The sequence below is a fragment of the Athene noctua genome, chromosome 6 (genome assembly GCF_965140245.1).
Source record: "Athene noctua chromosome 6, bAthNoc1.hap1.1, whole genome shotgun sequence".
Taxonomy (NCBI): domain Eukaryota; kingdom Metazoa; phylum Chordata; class Aves; order Strigiformes; family Strigidae; genus Athene; species Athene noctua.
The window spans coordinates 1,099,164-1,115,222 of NC_134042.1; the positions used below are offsets into that span (position 1 = coordinate 1,099,164).

At 50.5% G+C, this 16,059-nt stretch overlaps 1 protein-coding gene across 1 annotated transcript in view; it reads right to left on the minus strand.

Moving 5' to 3' along the window:
• Positions 1–16,059, minus strand: part of LOC141961799 (hydrocephalus-inducing protein homolog) — a 125,680-nt gene that overhangs the window by 51,324 nt on the left and 58,297 nt on the right. Inside the window, 4 exon segments of the mRNA XM_074909136.1 lie at positions 1,012–1,130; positions 5,571–5,670; positions 10,131–10,302; positions 12,977–13,178. Coding sequence (XP_074765237.1) covers positions 1,012–1,130; positions 5,571–5,670; positions 10,131–10,302; positions 12,977–13,178 — 593 coding nt within the window.

Below are 16,059 nucleotides of genomic sequence, written 5' to 3' on the forward strand. Positions count from 1 at the left end.
GCATTTTTTAATTTTGCAGCTGCTGTTAAAGATATTCACGTATTCAAGCTCTGCAAGGCTAACCTGGAAACTACTCTCTCCTCTCACGTCTTTTACACCTCAGTTACAAATTGCACTCAGGGATCCTGTGCTGAGCTGAGGTTTACCTTCAGTCAGCACAGCACTAGCAGTATCATCTACTTAGTCACATTTTCTCAAGTAATGAAAATAATAAAAAGATAATCAATAAAGTATCACCATTAAAAATGCATAGAGAGCACAATATTTTGGTAAGAAAACACCTTAATGCATCCTTCCCTGCCCAGTCAAGCTTTTGAAAGTATTGCCTCATTTCCTACCTCTTTCAGTTGCCCTATCTCATTTTTTTGCAGAAGACACCATTGGCAGTGGGAGGCAAATACGTAGAAAGTTCCTTTGCCTCATCTCCAGAAATGCTTTGCTCTTCACAGAGATGCAGCAAATCTGAAGAGTGGCGAGAGACTGGTCAGCAAGGGGAAGCACTCCCAGTTCCGCGGCCAGACCCAGCTCTGAGCCAGAGGCTGGACAGATTTCCTCCAGCTCCCAGGACCGGCAGCACGCACTGACCCGAAAGCTGGCTGCAATGGCCTGGAGCTCAAACTCAGTTCATTTGTTCCAGCTGCTTTTTAACAGCCCGAGTACAAAGGTGCATTGCATCCAGGGCTGAAACAAAAGCCTCTGAATATTTATCTTTTTGTCCCAGTGTTGCTTTCATCTGTCAAGGGGGTATTTTTTCACATGAAGCCTCCCAGCTGATCCCCAAGGAAGGTTGCCAAAAAGCACGGATTAAGACTTCACAAACAACATAGGCACCTTTCAGATCCCATCAGAAGTATCCGGATTCTGGGAAAGCCCCCAGACTTGACTAGTATGTCAAACAGTCCCTGCTGACAATGACCCGAGTTGCCAGAAATCCCACAGACCCACGAGGCTCACTGCTGCCCCGGGAGCCATCACGATCCCCCCCAGCCCCTCAGAATCCCGACTACTCACCTCATAGCTGTGGTTTAATCCAACAAACACCTTCCCAATGTCCAGCTGCTCACAGCTGAAGCGGAGCCGAGGCCCTGCGCCTTCCCCTTTGATGCGCAGGGGCAGCCTGGTCTCACGGCCTGCGGAGAGATTTCCACTTCAGTACAGTAATTGCCTCTGTTATCCCGGACTGTCCAGGCTGCCTCAGTGCTCCTCCCTGACTCTGGGCTGGATGGGAACAGCTCTAGGTGCTCCAGGAGGAGACACAGGACTCTTCCCTGCCCTCAGGAGATATGCCTTGGGGCTGGCTTCTGATTTCTAACCAACGCCACGGGCTGGTTTCTCATTTAGCCATCAGTTAGCGATGCTGAGTTTAAAACACAATCTGAATTTCTTCCCGTGTTCTTAGATGAGCTCTGAAATCCATTCAGTGAAGGCACAAAGCTCATGAAACAGAACTGAAGATCTAAATATGCCATCTGTACTGATGCAATCGGAGACAAGAGCACAGGAGCCGACAAGTACGAGCCCAGGCAAGGCGAAGCTCCCTGCTAACGGCGCTGTGCACGTCTGAGAGCTGCCTAGAGCAGGCAGAGCATCTCAGCACTGACACACAGCTCCGTGCCCGGGGCTCCAGGGCTCACCTCCTGCAGCGGCACCTAAATACGACAGGGCTTTGTGATCTCCAGAGAGAGATGCCTCTCCAGAGGCACTTGCCTGTGCCCACCATGATACCGAGAGCTCAGCTTTGTAAAGACACCTTACCTGAGGCATGCTGAACAGGTATGGAAAACCTCACTGCTGAGGTCAGAGAAGCCATGAACATACTGCTAATACACACAGCCCTTGCTGCAAAGGGAACCGAGACGGCAAGGCTTATAGCTAAACTCTAAGATGATCATTTTCTTCCATAAGAAGATGCTAAGATGACAGGGTGGGATCCTGCAGTCCGAAGGCTGTTCTGAACCACTGCAGCAGCCTCAAGTGCCTGAACCCTGGCTCCAATTTGGGCTTGGGTCTCCCTGCCATCCCATCCTACTCTGCACAGAAAGCAAGTAGCACAAGGGGAAAAGAAAGGCCCAGAAGTTGTGTCTAACCTTCAGTGTAGCTTTTGTGCAGAAATATTCCTCTCTCCTTTTGTGTAATGCTCACCATTCATTAAAAATTAGGGATTGAAGGTTGATTTTTTTTTTTTTTTTTTTTTAATCTGCTGCATAGTTGTTCCAGAACGTCCAAAACTACTTCCTATTGCAAAGAGCAGCCCAGGTGGGACAACACAGTGACTCGATCACAACTTGAAAAAACACTCCCTGGGAACAGCCCTTTCAGTGATTGCTGACTTTCTGATCTTGCAACCATGGAATGAGGACCTTTGATAATGTCCAAGCCAGAAAGGAAGAGCGTGGGAGCTTTTGTCGAATTCAACATTTTTCAAGTGGTTCCAGACAAAGCCCAGCTGACAGCAGAGATGACAGGTTGCACAGCTCAGGCATTAATTGGAAGGCTGTGTATTTCTATTTCCCAGACACCATAAGAGAGGCAGTACTGGGTGCTACCTGTCAGAAGATCACTCCACCTTGCATCACATGTGGCTTAATTTTCATTAAAAACTCTAGGTCTAAATAATCAAAGCTCTTAGGTAATGGCAAAGATTTCCAAGTGACAAGCTTTTGTCCATGATCATGCTGAGACACACACTCCCTGGCCACTGCAATCAAAAAATCAGTGGCGGTTCTTCCCCTTCTGCAGCAGGCCCTCACCCTCTCCAGGTGGTCTCTGGAAACCATCCTTTCTTCTACCCCTACGCTGAACTTAAAACTTTAGGAAATCCCAGAAATGTTGCTCTTCCTCCTTCCAGGTGAACCGCAGAGAGGGCTTTTCCCAAAGGAGGAGGAGCAGACTCAACTGCAGGCAGCATTCAGGAGAGCTGAGAGGGAAAAAGAGAGAGTATGTCCTCCTGCTCGCTGGGGCTTCCAGGAGCATCCAGCCTTTGCCCAAGGCCTGGCTACAGCTGGGCTGTGGCCCTGGGACGCTCCCACCGGAACACGTCCCCGAGCACACAGGCCAAGGGCATGGAGGGGCTACAGCCTTGTCCTCAGTCCCAAACCCACCCCTGGTGCTGTGGAGCGAGCACTGGGATCTCAGCAGGAATAACGCAGCGGCGGGTCACAGGGTGCACAGGGTGGCGCTGCTGCCTCGCTTCCAAATAAATAGGGGTCTAGGTGGCCCAACAGCACGGGGCTCTGCTGCCAAAGGCCTTAACTTCTGCTGCTTTCTGACACTCAGTTGCTTGCTCACAGACTGTCCCCGTCCCTTGTGACTGGTTTTGAACATGATTCTCATCTGACCACATCAATAGTGTTACATGATGCAGGACAGTTCTGTCACAAGCTAAGGGACTGATCATCACGTGGGATTCTGCTGCTCCCTTAAGAAAGGGTCTTGCAAGGTGTAACCCAGCTCAGTTCTGTGTGCGGACAAACCTAAAACTGAATTTTAGGTGTCAGAGCCCCCACCATGTGCTTCCTTCCAGCACTCAAGAGCCACAGCTTTATTTGCATGAATAACTAAGAAAGTTCATTTTGAGATTCAATATTTGACGAGGGCAAATTTCAAACCACTTCTTAACTGCCAGCTTGGCAAGTTGCACAGTGCTGATTAGTTCTGTAAATCACTGCATGCAGAAGCATCTGCTTGGCAATTCAAGGAGGCACCTGCAAAAAAGTGGAGGCCAGCAAAGCCCCTTTCCAGAGGGGCATGAGATCCAGCTGCACAACTCATGGGGCTGCACTGGGAAAAGCTCCCAAGCGTTCCCAGCAAGGGACACACACCCTCTGCAAACCTTCCTCCAAAGGCGTTGTGACTGGCATGCCAGTGCATGAGGAAGGCAGTCACGCTTCTTAGAGGAATCAAGAAGCAAAGGTAACTGACTCTCTAGTTAAAGATCACTGTTCTCTTCTTTAAACTCTTCTTGCACTCAGGGACCTTGACTCTGGGACAGTTTCCACCCTGATAATACAGGGGGTCAGCTCTGGTTTGTAAGGGAGGGGGCTAGGTGCATCATTTCAATGACCTCCTTGAGGTTCTCTTCCAAGGAGCCAGTGGGGGAGTTCAGTTCTCCCAAGGGTCCATCAGGACCTTTTCAAGAGCAGGCTTCTCTTTCTAAACAGATCATTTGCTCATCTCTGTTTCCTGTAACTCTCAGACCAGCTCAAGGGTTGCATGTAAGTAGTCTTCCTATTTCTCTGCAACAAAAACGCTCTCCTGGCACAACCCCTGGAGATGCCTGCAGCAAAATGATGGACACCCCCATCACAAGAGCAAAAAATCCCAGAGCCAGAAGCACAGCACTGAGCGAGGAATCCCTCAGGCGCAACTTTTTAAATCGATCCTTTCCTTCCACAGCTCTAGCAGCTGCAGCTGGGAGGCAGGAAGACACTTTGTGAACACAAGCCCTGGGTAATGACTGTAGGGGGCATTTGCCAAGTAAACCCTGCACAATTACAGTATAAATAAAAAGCTGTTTTGTGACATTTGTATCCCCCAGCTTAGGGCAGTAAGTAAAGCGACAAAGCAGCTGGGTTAGTGACTTCAGCACACTCCAGAACAGGCACCTGGCTGCTGGAGGACCATGGGCCTCACACCTCTTCCTCTCAGACGGGGAAAAACCATCACGTTCCCTGGATGGAAGCCTGACAGCGCTCTCCCAGTCTTGAAAAACACCTTAAGCAGCACCACGCAGAGACAGAGAGGAAGGATGAGGTGACCCGAACCCCGCAGCCTGCTGCAGGCACTCCCTGCCCCGTGCTAGCACAGCAAGGCCATCACCTCTCCCAGGGCACAGAAGGTGCAGCTCACGTGGGCCAGAGATAACTGCTCCCAGCAAAAGACGCGATGGCACTTCTGTCAGACAGGATGAGCATAAAGCTTGCCTAGCAGACTGCTCGGACTCTGATTTCCAGGGAGGGCGCTCACCCCGCCGAGCACAGCAAGCCCTGCACAGCGTACCCGGAGGCACCACAGACTCAGAGCCACAAGGTGACAATTCTCACGTGCTGGCCAGAGGTGTCCTTCTGCAGACAGCCCGTGCTCAGCAGGGCTCAGCCACCCAAGGTCTGGCAGTATCGGGGTAGTGAGAGGGGATCCAGGCTCTGGAAGCACATTTGTAACTCAGCTCCTACTGCCTCAGGAGTCTGATGATGCATCCGTGTAATAAAGACTCCTCCTGGAGGCAAATGGTCTACAGGGACGTGGTGCTCGCCCACTGAAGCTGTTTAGCTCTGGAGCTCTTTGGCCTCTACAGGCACCTGGCAGCAGAGCAAATGCTGGCAAACCCACGGCATGAGAACTTATCCCTTCACTGCCTTGGTTGTTCTGGGATCAGTGATCCAGGCTTGTAGCCACACATCCTGAGGGCTGGCCTTGGACAGGAGACCACCTGGAAACCGCAGGGGCAGTGGGCACGTGCCAGCACCCTGCTGACCACTGACCCTTCCTACCAACTAGACGAGAACCGAGGGGGCTGCAAGACTACTTGCGCCTCCACGGTGGGGAACAGAAGCAGGAGAAAGGAGCCGTACCTGAGATGTCGCAGTAGACCGTTTGTTGATAGACTCTGGCTTCTCGGGGTCTAAAGATCACGTTAACTTCAGCTGAAGAATTTGGCCAGATATCTCCCTCCTGAAACAGAAGAAGACAGCAAACCACTTAGCTTCAAATGTCACATTTCTTGTTTTCAACCACAGCCCTGTAGCCTTTATGTAGAGCATCAGTGAAGAGCAGGGAACAAGCAACACTTACCAACAAAATTTAGGGGGGTTTGGAAGCAGCTTCAAAAGAACTTTCTAAGTCTCTTACCTTTACTGGCATCTGGTAGAGGCATTTTGTTAAATTAGGGCTATAATGAAGCCACCAAACTGGCTCACGTTCCAGTGAATCCAGTAGGATTTCTCCAGAGATGCCAGCCAGTTTAAGAAAAAGGTCCCTCTCGCCTCCAAACCTTCCCATGTATCTCTGTAGCACTATGGCTACATGACGACTTTTACTCAGGTCAGGAGAGATTTAACAAATCAAAGAGAATTTCCCATTCTTAGTTACAAAGGTGCTGCCTCTTATAGCCTTCACCTGTCCATGCCCCTAAGTATTTAACGTACTGCGGTGAGTGGGGCACGCAGCACCAAGCAGAACGAGCCCTCCTGCCTGGGGATAGAAGAAGAACAGGCTCCTGCCCGCTGGCGGCTGCTTCTGCCCCGAGCCATGAGCAGCCAGCCAGCACGCAGGCTCCTCCAGCTGACGGATGATCTGGGAAAGGAGTTGAGAGACAGATGCACCCTGTTTCTCTCTGCGAGGTGCACACGCTCCTGTGTCCCTGAACACAGGCTCAGAGAAGAAGAGATGGGATTTGCTTACAGCTCCACACTTCTTTCAACCAACAGGCTCTTTTCCGTGTCATGCTCTTGCTCAGGGATTTAAGTCTGGGCCATGCTACCAGTGTGTCTGCAGCTCTCTGCTGCTTCCTCGGGGTCTTCTCTCTCTGCTTCTCGCCCAGAGAGTCCTGGCACTGGCGCTCAGTCCCAGGGAGCCTTGTCGCACAGTTTTGGAGGCATGCCTGGTTTCTAAAGGCTCTCACTTCTTGCAAGTGAGACACCACTTACATCCCCTGAACCCCTAGCATTACCAATGTACCTTGTGTGTTTGTTGACATAAATAGAGGCACCTCTGACAACTGTGATAACACTCGACAAAGGAAGGAAAATATCAGCTTATAGAAGGAGACGAACAGAGTTCTTTTTCTATCAGCAAAGCGAGGCTTTGATTCTGCATGCTGCTGGGTATCCTCGCTGCTTTGTCCAGAAGAGCCTTGAACGGAGTGGAGCCTCTGGCACTCCTGCAGCATAAATATTAAGTAACTATAATACTTCCCATCGAATTAGCCCTTATAGCTCAAAGGACAGCCCCCACAACAATGGAAGAGCTATGACATGGTGAGTTATTGGGCTGCAGCTGCAAAGAATTCCCTAAGGCACAGCCTGCTCAGAGTCAACAGAACAGAGGGAAGAACTGTGAAATAACTCACAGAAAATACTGTGAGTTATTTCTCCTGGGAAATTAAAATGGGCTGTTGAAGAGGTTCCTTGCATTCCTGCTACCCCACAGGGGAAAAAAGAACTGCTGCTTGAAAGGAAATGCTTCATTACCCACCCTTGCAGGCTACTGCTACACGCGTCCGAGCCTCGGGGCACCTCAGGAGCCAGCCCCGTGCCTGGGCGACGTGTTCTCTATAGGAGGGCAGCGGAGTCAGAGCATGGAGAGCCACCGTGGATGGTAACCAGGACAGATGTAAAACTATGCAGTGCTGTGAACACGGTATTGCAACACTTCTGGCTGAAACACTTCTGGCCTCAGACAGGCTGCAACTGGCAGGTGGCATAAAATACAGACGGTGGATGTACGATGGTACAGCACCACCACTCCTGCTGTCCTACCCTGGCTTTGCTACAGCATAAAGCACGGTGATACAGGAGGGGATGGCACACCGGGACTCACAGCTACACAAGTGATCTCTCTGCAAGAGCCCAACCGTAAATACATGGCAGATCCTATCTCTCCTCCCTCAGCCCCTAAATAATGAGGATCTGCTAGATCTCCACCCATCGGAGTCAGAAAAAGCTGGTCTTGAAAAGCCAGGCACCACCAACTGCTGGTCAAATCACCTGCTTTGCTTTGCAGAGGGGGAAGGCAATCCATGGAAGGAAATCACACTCAAAGCAGTCAAAGAAAAAAAAGACAGAGCTGGCAACAGAAGTGCTAAAATGACACTCAAAGTGCATCCTCTCAGCTCAGGACACTTAGGAGAAAGGCAGTGCCACAGCTAACATCTGCCTCTTTCCATAAATAACAGAGCCCACAGGGAACTGTGGGATGGACCACAGCTCCCACTGGAGATGGTGCCTTCCGCCAAAAAACAAAGTGCTCTGCAGTAGCTTCTCATGTGGATGGGGACCAGCTTGGTTCCCCAGCTGAGGTGCAGGTTTGCAGCAACAAACACCACTGTCACCTTCTGGCCCAACCTCTGGATCAACAACAGTAGCACCTTTGTAACCTGGACATGTTGTCGACCACCTCCATCAGCCCAGAGTTCACACGTGGCACTGAGGAGTCACTACCAGGCAAGGACAGGACAGTGAGGACTTGTCAAGGTCAGTGTAGCAGTAAGTCCTCGTCCTCCCTCTCCTCTGGTTGCCATTTCCAAGGAGTCAGCTCCCACAGGTCTCCAATGGGACTTACAGACAAGCTGGGGCAGGGAGGATGCAGCAAACAGCAAGGACTTTGTCCCTTGGGAGCCACCTGGGCCTCTACCACAGCTGCCCCTGCTGACACATCATGTGTAGATGCAAAAATAAACCAAATTTGAGATGTGCTCAGAAAGTCAGAGCTGCGTATCAGCTTGTTTCCCACAGGCTTGGGCAACTGCTCAGAATGTTCTCATCCACATGGTAATTCCAAAATCATACCTCCTCTTTTCTGTTATTTCCATCAGCGAGTAAACCCTATACAGACTGAAGCGACCTGCTGCAGCTTCTACAGATTGCAGCACCTGAAAATACTGGCAGCTAACGGTCCACTGACATAAGGTCCCATCTCTGGGGGGCCTCTCCAGCAGATTTACATGGCAGTGCACGAAGGGTGTCTGTCCAGGCTAAAAGTTACAGGGCTGTCACCGCAAAGAAGGTTGTGGAAGCCAGCAGCAGTAGAGTTTTAGATTCTACATTTAATAAAAGTAGAAAATGCTTACTACCATTTGATGTAAAGACACCCATATGCCAGGGGGAAAGACAGGCATGAGCAAAAGTGAATGTGAAATTGATTGTTCCATCAATAATGGGATTCATGGAAATCAAAAGGTTGATAATGCTGGACAAAACAGAAGGGGAGAGACTCATGTGGTAGCCCACTTATAGTCAGTCCTAGAGCAACCTGTGTAACATTCCATTCAGGAAAGGTTTCCCCTCGAGACTTGAGGCCAGGCTACACTTTATGTCTGTATGTCACTACATGGAGTGCCAGGACTCGGTGCTGTGGGCAGCCAGACTTCTGGACCTCACCTCAAAGCATTCAGGAGCTTAAGAGCAGGTTAAGCTACTTGTAGAGACAGTCTGACTGTAAAGCAGCAGGAGCCCTGAGGCACACTCCAAAATCAGCTCTGACACACCACAGGCTGGTCTTAATGCTCAGCTGATCAGCTCCCTCTCTCTACAACATTCCCACTGCTCTGACACAATCTCTTGGTCACATCATGCTGCTGTCAGCTACAGTGGTGTGAAACTGCCGCTGTGCCAACATTGGTGGCTCTCAGCCTTATATGGGATATAGGAACAACTAAGAAGAGGAGATGATCCCCTTCCCTGAAAAAAAAAAAAAATTAGTTTCACCTATTTTAAAAGGAAGAAGAGGTTGAGATTATCCTAGGATTTACTCCAAGATGAAAAGGGATTTTACATTGCTCGGACAGTGGGCATTCTTCATCTCAGACCATGCAAATACTCAGAACCAGGGATCTGGCCGATTGCAGGATATGGGGTTTTGCTTGCATAAACAGAAGAGGCAATAAAATGTCTGTACCTATGCGCCATGAAACTCAGGAAGTCCGTTTAAACCTGCCAGCCTTGTGTCCAGGCTCACAGATGACACTGGAAGGGAGATTGAGCCGTGGTATCCATCCAGGTTATATGAAGAGATTGGTATCTCTCTGATCAAACTTGGGTTGAACTTGGCCTCCTTTCCACAGAGGACCATTTCATTCCTCAGGTCAATATATGAACTGAGAGCGCTCTAATGTCCTTTGTTAATCCCCACACACTATGTGTAAGCTGTGCCCTCACTCATCGTTATCGATGGCTCTCAACAGTGTAAGGACACTTACCAAGCGCCCTTAATTTATAGCCCTTGCAGCAGAGCTCAGCTTTAGGCAGCCTCTCGCTCTGCCAGGAGCCCACAGAGATGCTTTTTCCAACAAGCTCTCGCAGCCTCCCTAGAAACCTGGTGTTATCTCTTGGCCCATCAAGCCAGCTGACACAGGGACCTGCCAAGTGACCTCAGCCAGGGAGGAGAAGGAAGGGAGGTTCTCAGCTATCGCTTACCATTGGCTCAAGGCTGAACACATCGTCGGAGAAAAGCATGGAGTCTCCTTGCACCTTTGCCCGCTGGTTCTGGAAGGGGCGGGAGAGAAGGGGAAGGTGTTCTCCAAGAGCAGAGTCCACCCTGCACTCCCTCAGACAACGATCCATCTTGCCCCCTTTCCACCTCTGCAGCCTGCAGCCACGGGGAGAGACAAACCAAGCAGATAATTTAATGAGCAACATATTTGCAGAGACTCGTGTGAGCGCAGGGGCAGCAAAGCGCTCGGGGAGGATCAGCAGCAGCTCAGCGAGGGGCTGACCCCAAGCCACGGGGTCCCCCATGGGTCAGATTATCACTTGCTGGCCGCCACCACGGCACGCAGGTTTACTCCACGCTTACAAGCTCAGAAGAGGTTTCTGAAAGCCAGCAGCCCTCGAGAGCCTCCTGGCTCAAAGCCTCTGCCACAACTGATGGAGAATCCACCGACCACCCCAACTGGCTTTTCCTACCACAGAGCTGCCTGGGGGAGCCAGATCAAGACGAAGGAGCACCCACTGCAGGGCTTCACTGGCAGGGGGAGACGCAGCTGGGTTTCAGCTGCAGGCTACTGGCATCACTCCTTTTTCCTTCCCCTTTGGACCTGCAGGGGTAAGCAAGCTAAATGTGCTCTCTGTGCCCTATACCACTTCTCACCAGAGGATCCCAGAGCACTGTAAAAGCAAACCAATGAATTCAGGCATTGCATCACTTCGGTGAGACCAATGTCTATATGTGCATGGAAACAGAGGCCCTGAGAGGGGAAGGCACTTTTCCTGGCATCACCCACTAAAGAAGTCTGGACCAGCATCTCTGAATCCAAACCCTTGCGTCTGGCCTTGAACCACCTTATCTTTTTCCTCTTTTTGGCCATCTCTGTAGGGCTATGACGCAGTTCATCTCTCCCTTACTTGGCAGCTGTAGCAGAAATCATTCTAGAGTTTAAAGATCACAACCAAGAGATAACGGAGCACTGCTACAGAGCAGTTGCTTCCTAGCTGGCATATCGCTGTCCCCTCTGCACACTCCAGTCCCCGGCCATGAAGAACCAGCAGGTGACAACTCTGGGGGGATGAGTGGAAGGCTCCATGTGTAGCAGCAGATCAAGGCAATGTAGTAAAACCAGGATAGCAATCATCACCCAGCTAAATTCAAATACAGTTCCAACGGAAATACGGTCACGGATGTTACTAGCTGTACACAGACAGAGCCTGGGGCAAAGGCTGGCACCAGCACCAAAAGCACTTCCTTTGGCTCGCCCCCCCTGGAGCGCAGTGGGGAATGTTTCTCCACGGCTGACCTACAGCTCTGCGCGTGAGGAGGGCTTCCCGCCACCGATGAGCAACCCCCAGCTCAGCCTCCATCAGCGGACAATAATTCCACCATTACATCCCAGAAAGTCCTACAGGAGGGAGACACAGCAAACCCCTGGATACACCACCTAAGGATCCAGGTCTTCTGGGGTCACAGCCCAGAGCAGGGTCCTGCACTGCCTCCTCTCATGGAAAAAGTCCTCTCTGCTCTGAGATCTCTAAGGCTTCTCTGGCAGCAGGACAGTGGCCTTGGAGCTATGACCATCCCTGGGATTGCAAGGAGGAAGAACAGAACGTCCTGGTCAGACTCAGGACATAAACTGGCATGAGATCAAATGTAATTGGAAATGAATCAGGTTGAAGTGAACTGTGGGGAAGCCCGGTTGCTTCTGAGGGGAAAGAGGATCACTCAGGGTCCAATCTGAGACAGGCAGGTGAGGAGAGAGCGGTAAAGGAAGGGTCCAGGCAAGGGCCCAGAGAAGGCAATGAGGTTTTCTTTTAACACATTCAGCTTGCATGGAAGTCACACACTGTGTAATTAAAAATAGAGAACAGTGGAAAACTAGTTTTGGCCTTCAAGGCATTTCTGACCTAATTATGTTGAACTTTATTGGCTCAGAAGCCTTTAAAAAGTGCTCCAGTTTAAGGCACTTTCCTGATCAGCTGTGAGCTAACTCCTACACACCTACATCCATGCAAGTCTGGAAAGTCCCACAAGGATTCCCTTAATCACCCAAACTTTTAAGTGTCATTTCCAGTTCATGCCCCCTCTGCTGCCTGAAAGGGGAATGTCAAAGCTTCACCACAGACACCCTTGGAAGAACCTGCCCCATCTCTCAGCACCATGAAGACACAGGCTGCTGCAGCCCAAACGCGCTCTGTCCCGTGCTGCCCTGCCTTCCCTGCGGAACCCTTCACCTCCAAATTCTCCCCAGTCTCTGAGGAAGGGTAGAAATACCTCGTTGTGCTGGAAACCGGGACAGTGCAAGGCAATTCAACATCCTACAGCAGGACGGCCTCAACTTGCTGGGCCAACACAGCACCTGACCCTGCACATTCCTGGAGAAGGAGCCTGCCACCTTATCAAAGCTGGAGTGGAAGAAGCTGCAGTGAATATCACAACAGTTATGCTACCTGCAGCTATGTTAAGTGCTGCTACTCAGTGCAGTCCCAGGGAACGAGTGCTGACACTTTCCTCAGCCTCATGGACCCCCCATAACCCAGGGGTCTCTGGATATCAGTGGTTTGGGGCTCCCTAAAATGCAAATTTGATCTCTGAGGGAATCCAGTCACTGCAATCAACCTTTCCTCCACAAAACACCATCCTCAGCTGGACTATGGATGGAGCTGGAATGCGAGGCACTGAGCTCCATTACCCTAAAGCCCAGGGACACCTAACCTGATGCCATAGATGGTTTACTTGCCCTAAACCATTCAATGCACCACACCTCTTGAGGCCACATGTTAGTTTTACCCTTGGGCAGTGTATCTTACTGAAATGAATCTTTCAAACGAACCTCAGCCTCTGATGATCCTCCTCTTCCTGAGTTGAAAAAGCCTTCCACTGGAAGTGAACCTTGATTTCACTCCGATTGTGAATGACTACAGATCTGTGGTTTGACAGTGTGAGGTAAGTCTTCTCAACTGTCAGGGAGCTCCTGGCCAGACCGATGTTGACATCTACAGCTGCCCCAGAGAGGCTTGTGTGAATATCTTCACCTGGAAAAAAGCACAGGGGAGTCTTTGCTCATCTCACTTGCTGATGGAAGTACGAGGAACAAAGCAAACCATCAGTAACAGAATAAACTCTTACAGCTTTTAGCTGTATTGGCAGTTCCACAGATCAGCACACTCATCACATCCTGACAGTTGCCCATGTACAGAATGAGGATGGCACCACCGTCAGCACCTTATTTCTGGGTGCATTTGTAGAGATCTATCCCCAAGGTGACAGTATTTACAGTGAGATTTTTCCGATGTGCCCAGGTGGCCTTTGGGTTGCCATCCCACTCGAGTCATAGAGAATTCTGCATCCAAGTCGTTCAGGTGACTCTGAGGAGTCCCACCTCAGTCAGGGCTTGCCCAGCGTTGTGTCTCTCCTGATCCCTTGTTGCTGACACCCAAAGATGCCTGGGGGCACGCAGGCAGGAAAGGGAGGTTCAGAGGAACAAGTGACAGCCCAGGGCAGGATGGGACACAGAAGAGAGCTTCACTGTGTTGCAGAAGCAGCGCCCTCACTTGCTGTGGGTTTGTGAACACGTGTCAAGAAGAGACTGGTGGGGCACGGCCCACCCCGACCTGCCCATTACAGCCCTGCAAGCCCATTTCCTCAGCCGGGACCCTGCTGCTTATGCCCGAGTCTGCAAGTCTACGCTGCGTCTTCCCAAGCCGTTCAACGACCAGAGCGAGGGCATCTTTGCTTTCCACCTCAGAGCCCGCTGAAGAGGAGAGTGTCCCTGGCTGTGCACATCAACTGACCAACGACTGGGGCCTTGCTGGAGGACCTGCCAGCACGTCACCCTCCCAAACAGACTCCCAAAGGCTCCCTCCTTTCCAGAGTTTTCAAACCTTCCTTCTTCCCAGCCAAGTAACTCCTGGCAGTCAACTGAGATCAAACTTCAGTACCAAGCTCACTCTTCCTCTTGCAGGCAAGTGTTTCCCAGGTGAGACTCAAACAGCCAACATCAGACATGCTCTCTAGAAACAGCATTTCTGTGGAGTGGCGCTTAAAGCCTCAGAGCCAGCCCCAACGGACAAGTGCAGCAGCCTGGCCGTAGCCTGGAGAGCATCCCTCTGCAAAGGCAGAGCCTCCTCCTCCCTGCACAGGTCACAGCAAGGCAGCCAGCCAACGGACCTGCCTTTAAAGCGCTACCGTGCAACAACACAGGGAGAGCGCTGGATGTGTGCTGGGTGCACTCCTGAAATCCGAAGCCAGACACAACACAGCAGAATCACATTCATTCCAGGGAAAAAAAAAAAAAAAAAAAAGGAGCCCCCTCTTTTGGGGGGGCACTGGGGATTGACTCACCCTTAAAACACTAGTTCTCCAGAGTCATTCACTCATCTCCACACACAGAGAACCCAGCCTTCATGCCTGTATAGCCTCAATTTCTCCGCTCTTAAGGGAGTATGGAGTGGTAGGGATTTGTGGTCAGAGATGAGAGTTATGCTGCAAGGACAGCAGCAATGTTTACAGTGACTTGACAATCTGCTTTCTATAATGGACAACTTGGCATACAGAAATGACTGATGTTCAGGAGAGTTACAGAGGCGGGTATGCTTTATGAGCACTGCCTCTCCCTCCACTGAATCCTTGGCATATATTGGCAAGCAAAGGAGCCAGGAGCCAAGAAATGGGAGACATGCACAGTGCCTCGAGCTTGGGTTTATGGAAACACGAGCCAGCGCTCTACAACGATCAAGATGACAAACTACTGCAAAATAAACACCATGAAAATTATCATCGTCTCCCTGCCTAAACCCATGGCCACGTGCGTCTCGAAATACTGGGTATAGTTCTGATCTCAAAAAAACAAGCTGAAGCATCTCAAGCTAAATAGAGAAGGACAGAAAGAACAATTTAAAGTATGAAGTAGCTTTTATAAGAAGATTGACTACGACTCCTCATCCTAGAAATCATATGGGCAATAGATGGGAGAGGTTTGTAAAAGCATGGATGGCCTGGGAAATGTGAATAAGGAAAAAATTGTCACTATTTGTCATAAAACAGGAACCTGAGGGCCTGAAATAATGTTATTAGACAGAAATTACACAAAAGTGGCAGTCCTTTTCCAGGGAGTATTCCTTCCTTTGGAACACACTGCCACAGGAGGCTGTAGAGGCTAACAGCTGCAAATCCAGGGAGAAACCGGACAAATTCTTAGAAGATAAAGGCATCAGAAGCTATTCAACAGAGATGAGAATAAAGCCTCCAGCACAGAAAAATGCTAACTCCAGAGCCCGAGAGGGAGAAAGCATGTGCACCGCCTGTTTCTACACAATTTGCTAAACATCCCCTACTGCTGCTCTCGCGGGGAGTTGCTGGGGATGCAGTCACCCTTGCGCTCCTGGCTGCAGGCACTGAGGACTCTTCTGAAGGCTGGAGGGTTTGCCGGAGCACCTTCTACCACAGAGAGCATTTGGCATCGTGCTGAATACAGACACCCACAAATCGCCGGGTCCAGGAGAGTGCGCACAGCTGCCAGCGAGTCAGGAGGAAGCCACGGATCTGTCTGCCAGGCCCATGAGCTGACACGGAGAGCGGACCGGCCAGGGTCGGCCACGGGCGGCTGCAGGCTTCATGTCTTGGGTGTCAAATCAGATATGACATTTCATTTAAGACTCTTGGCTGTTTTTCAATAAACCCCTCTGTACTGTAACAGCGACATAGCACTAGGCATTTCACTTGGCAGGGCAGTGTCCATGGCGTGTGGTTTGGGATGCTTGGCTGCCATGAAAGCGCATCTACTGAATCTAGATGTGTCTGCCCTATCATTATTTACACAACGTGATCTTATTGCAGACTGTCAACTCTCTCATTCTTACATGCTTCTGATACATTTCCTACAGGTGGCAGGACACAGCTTTCACTCTGCAACCT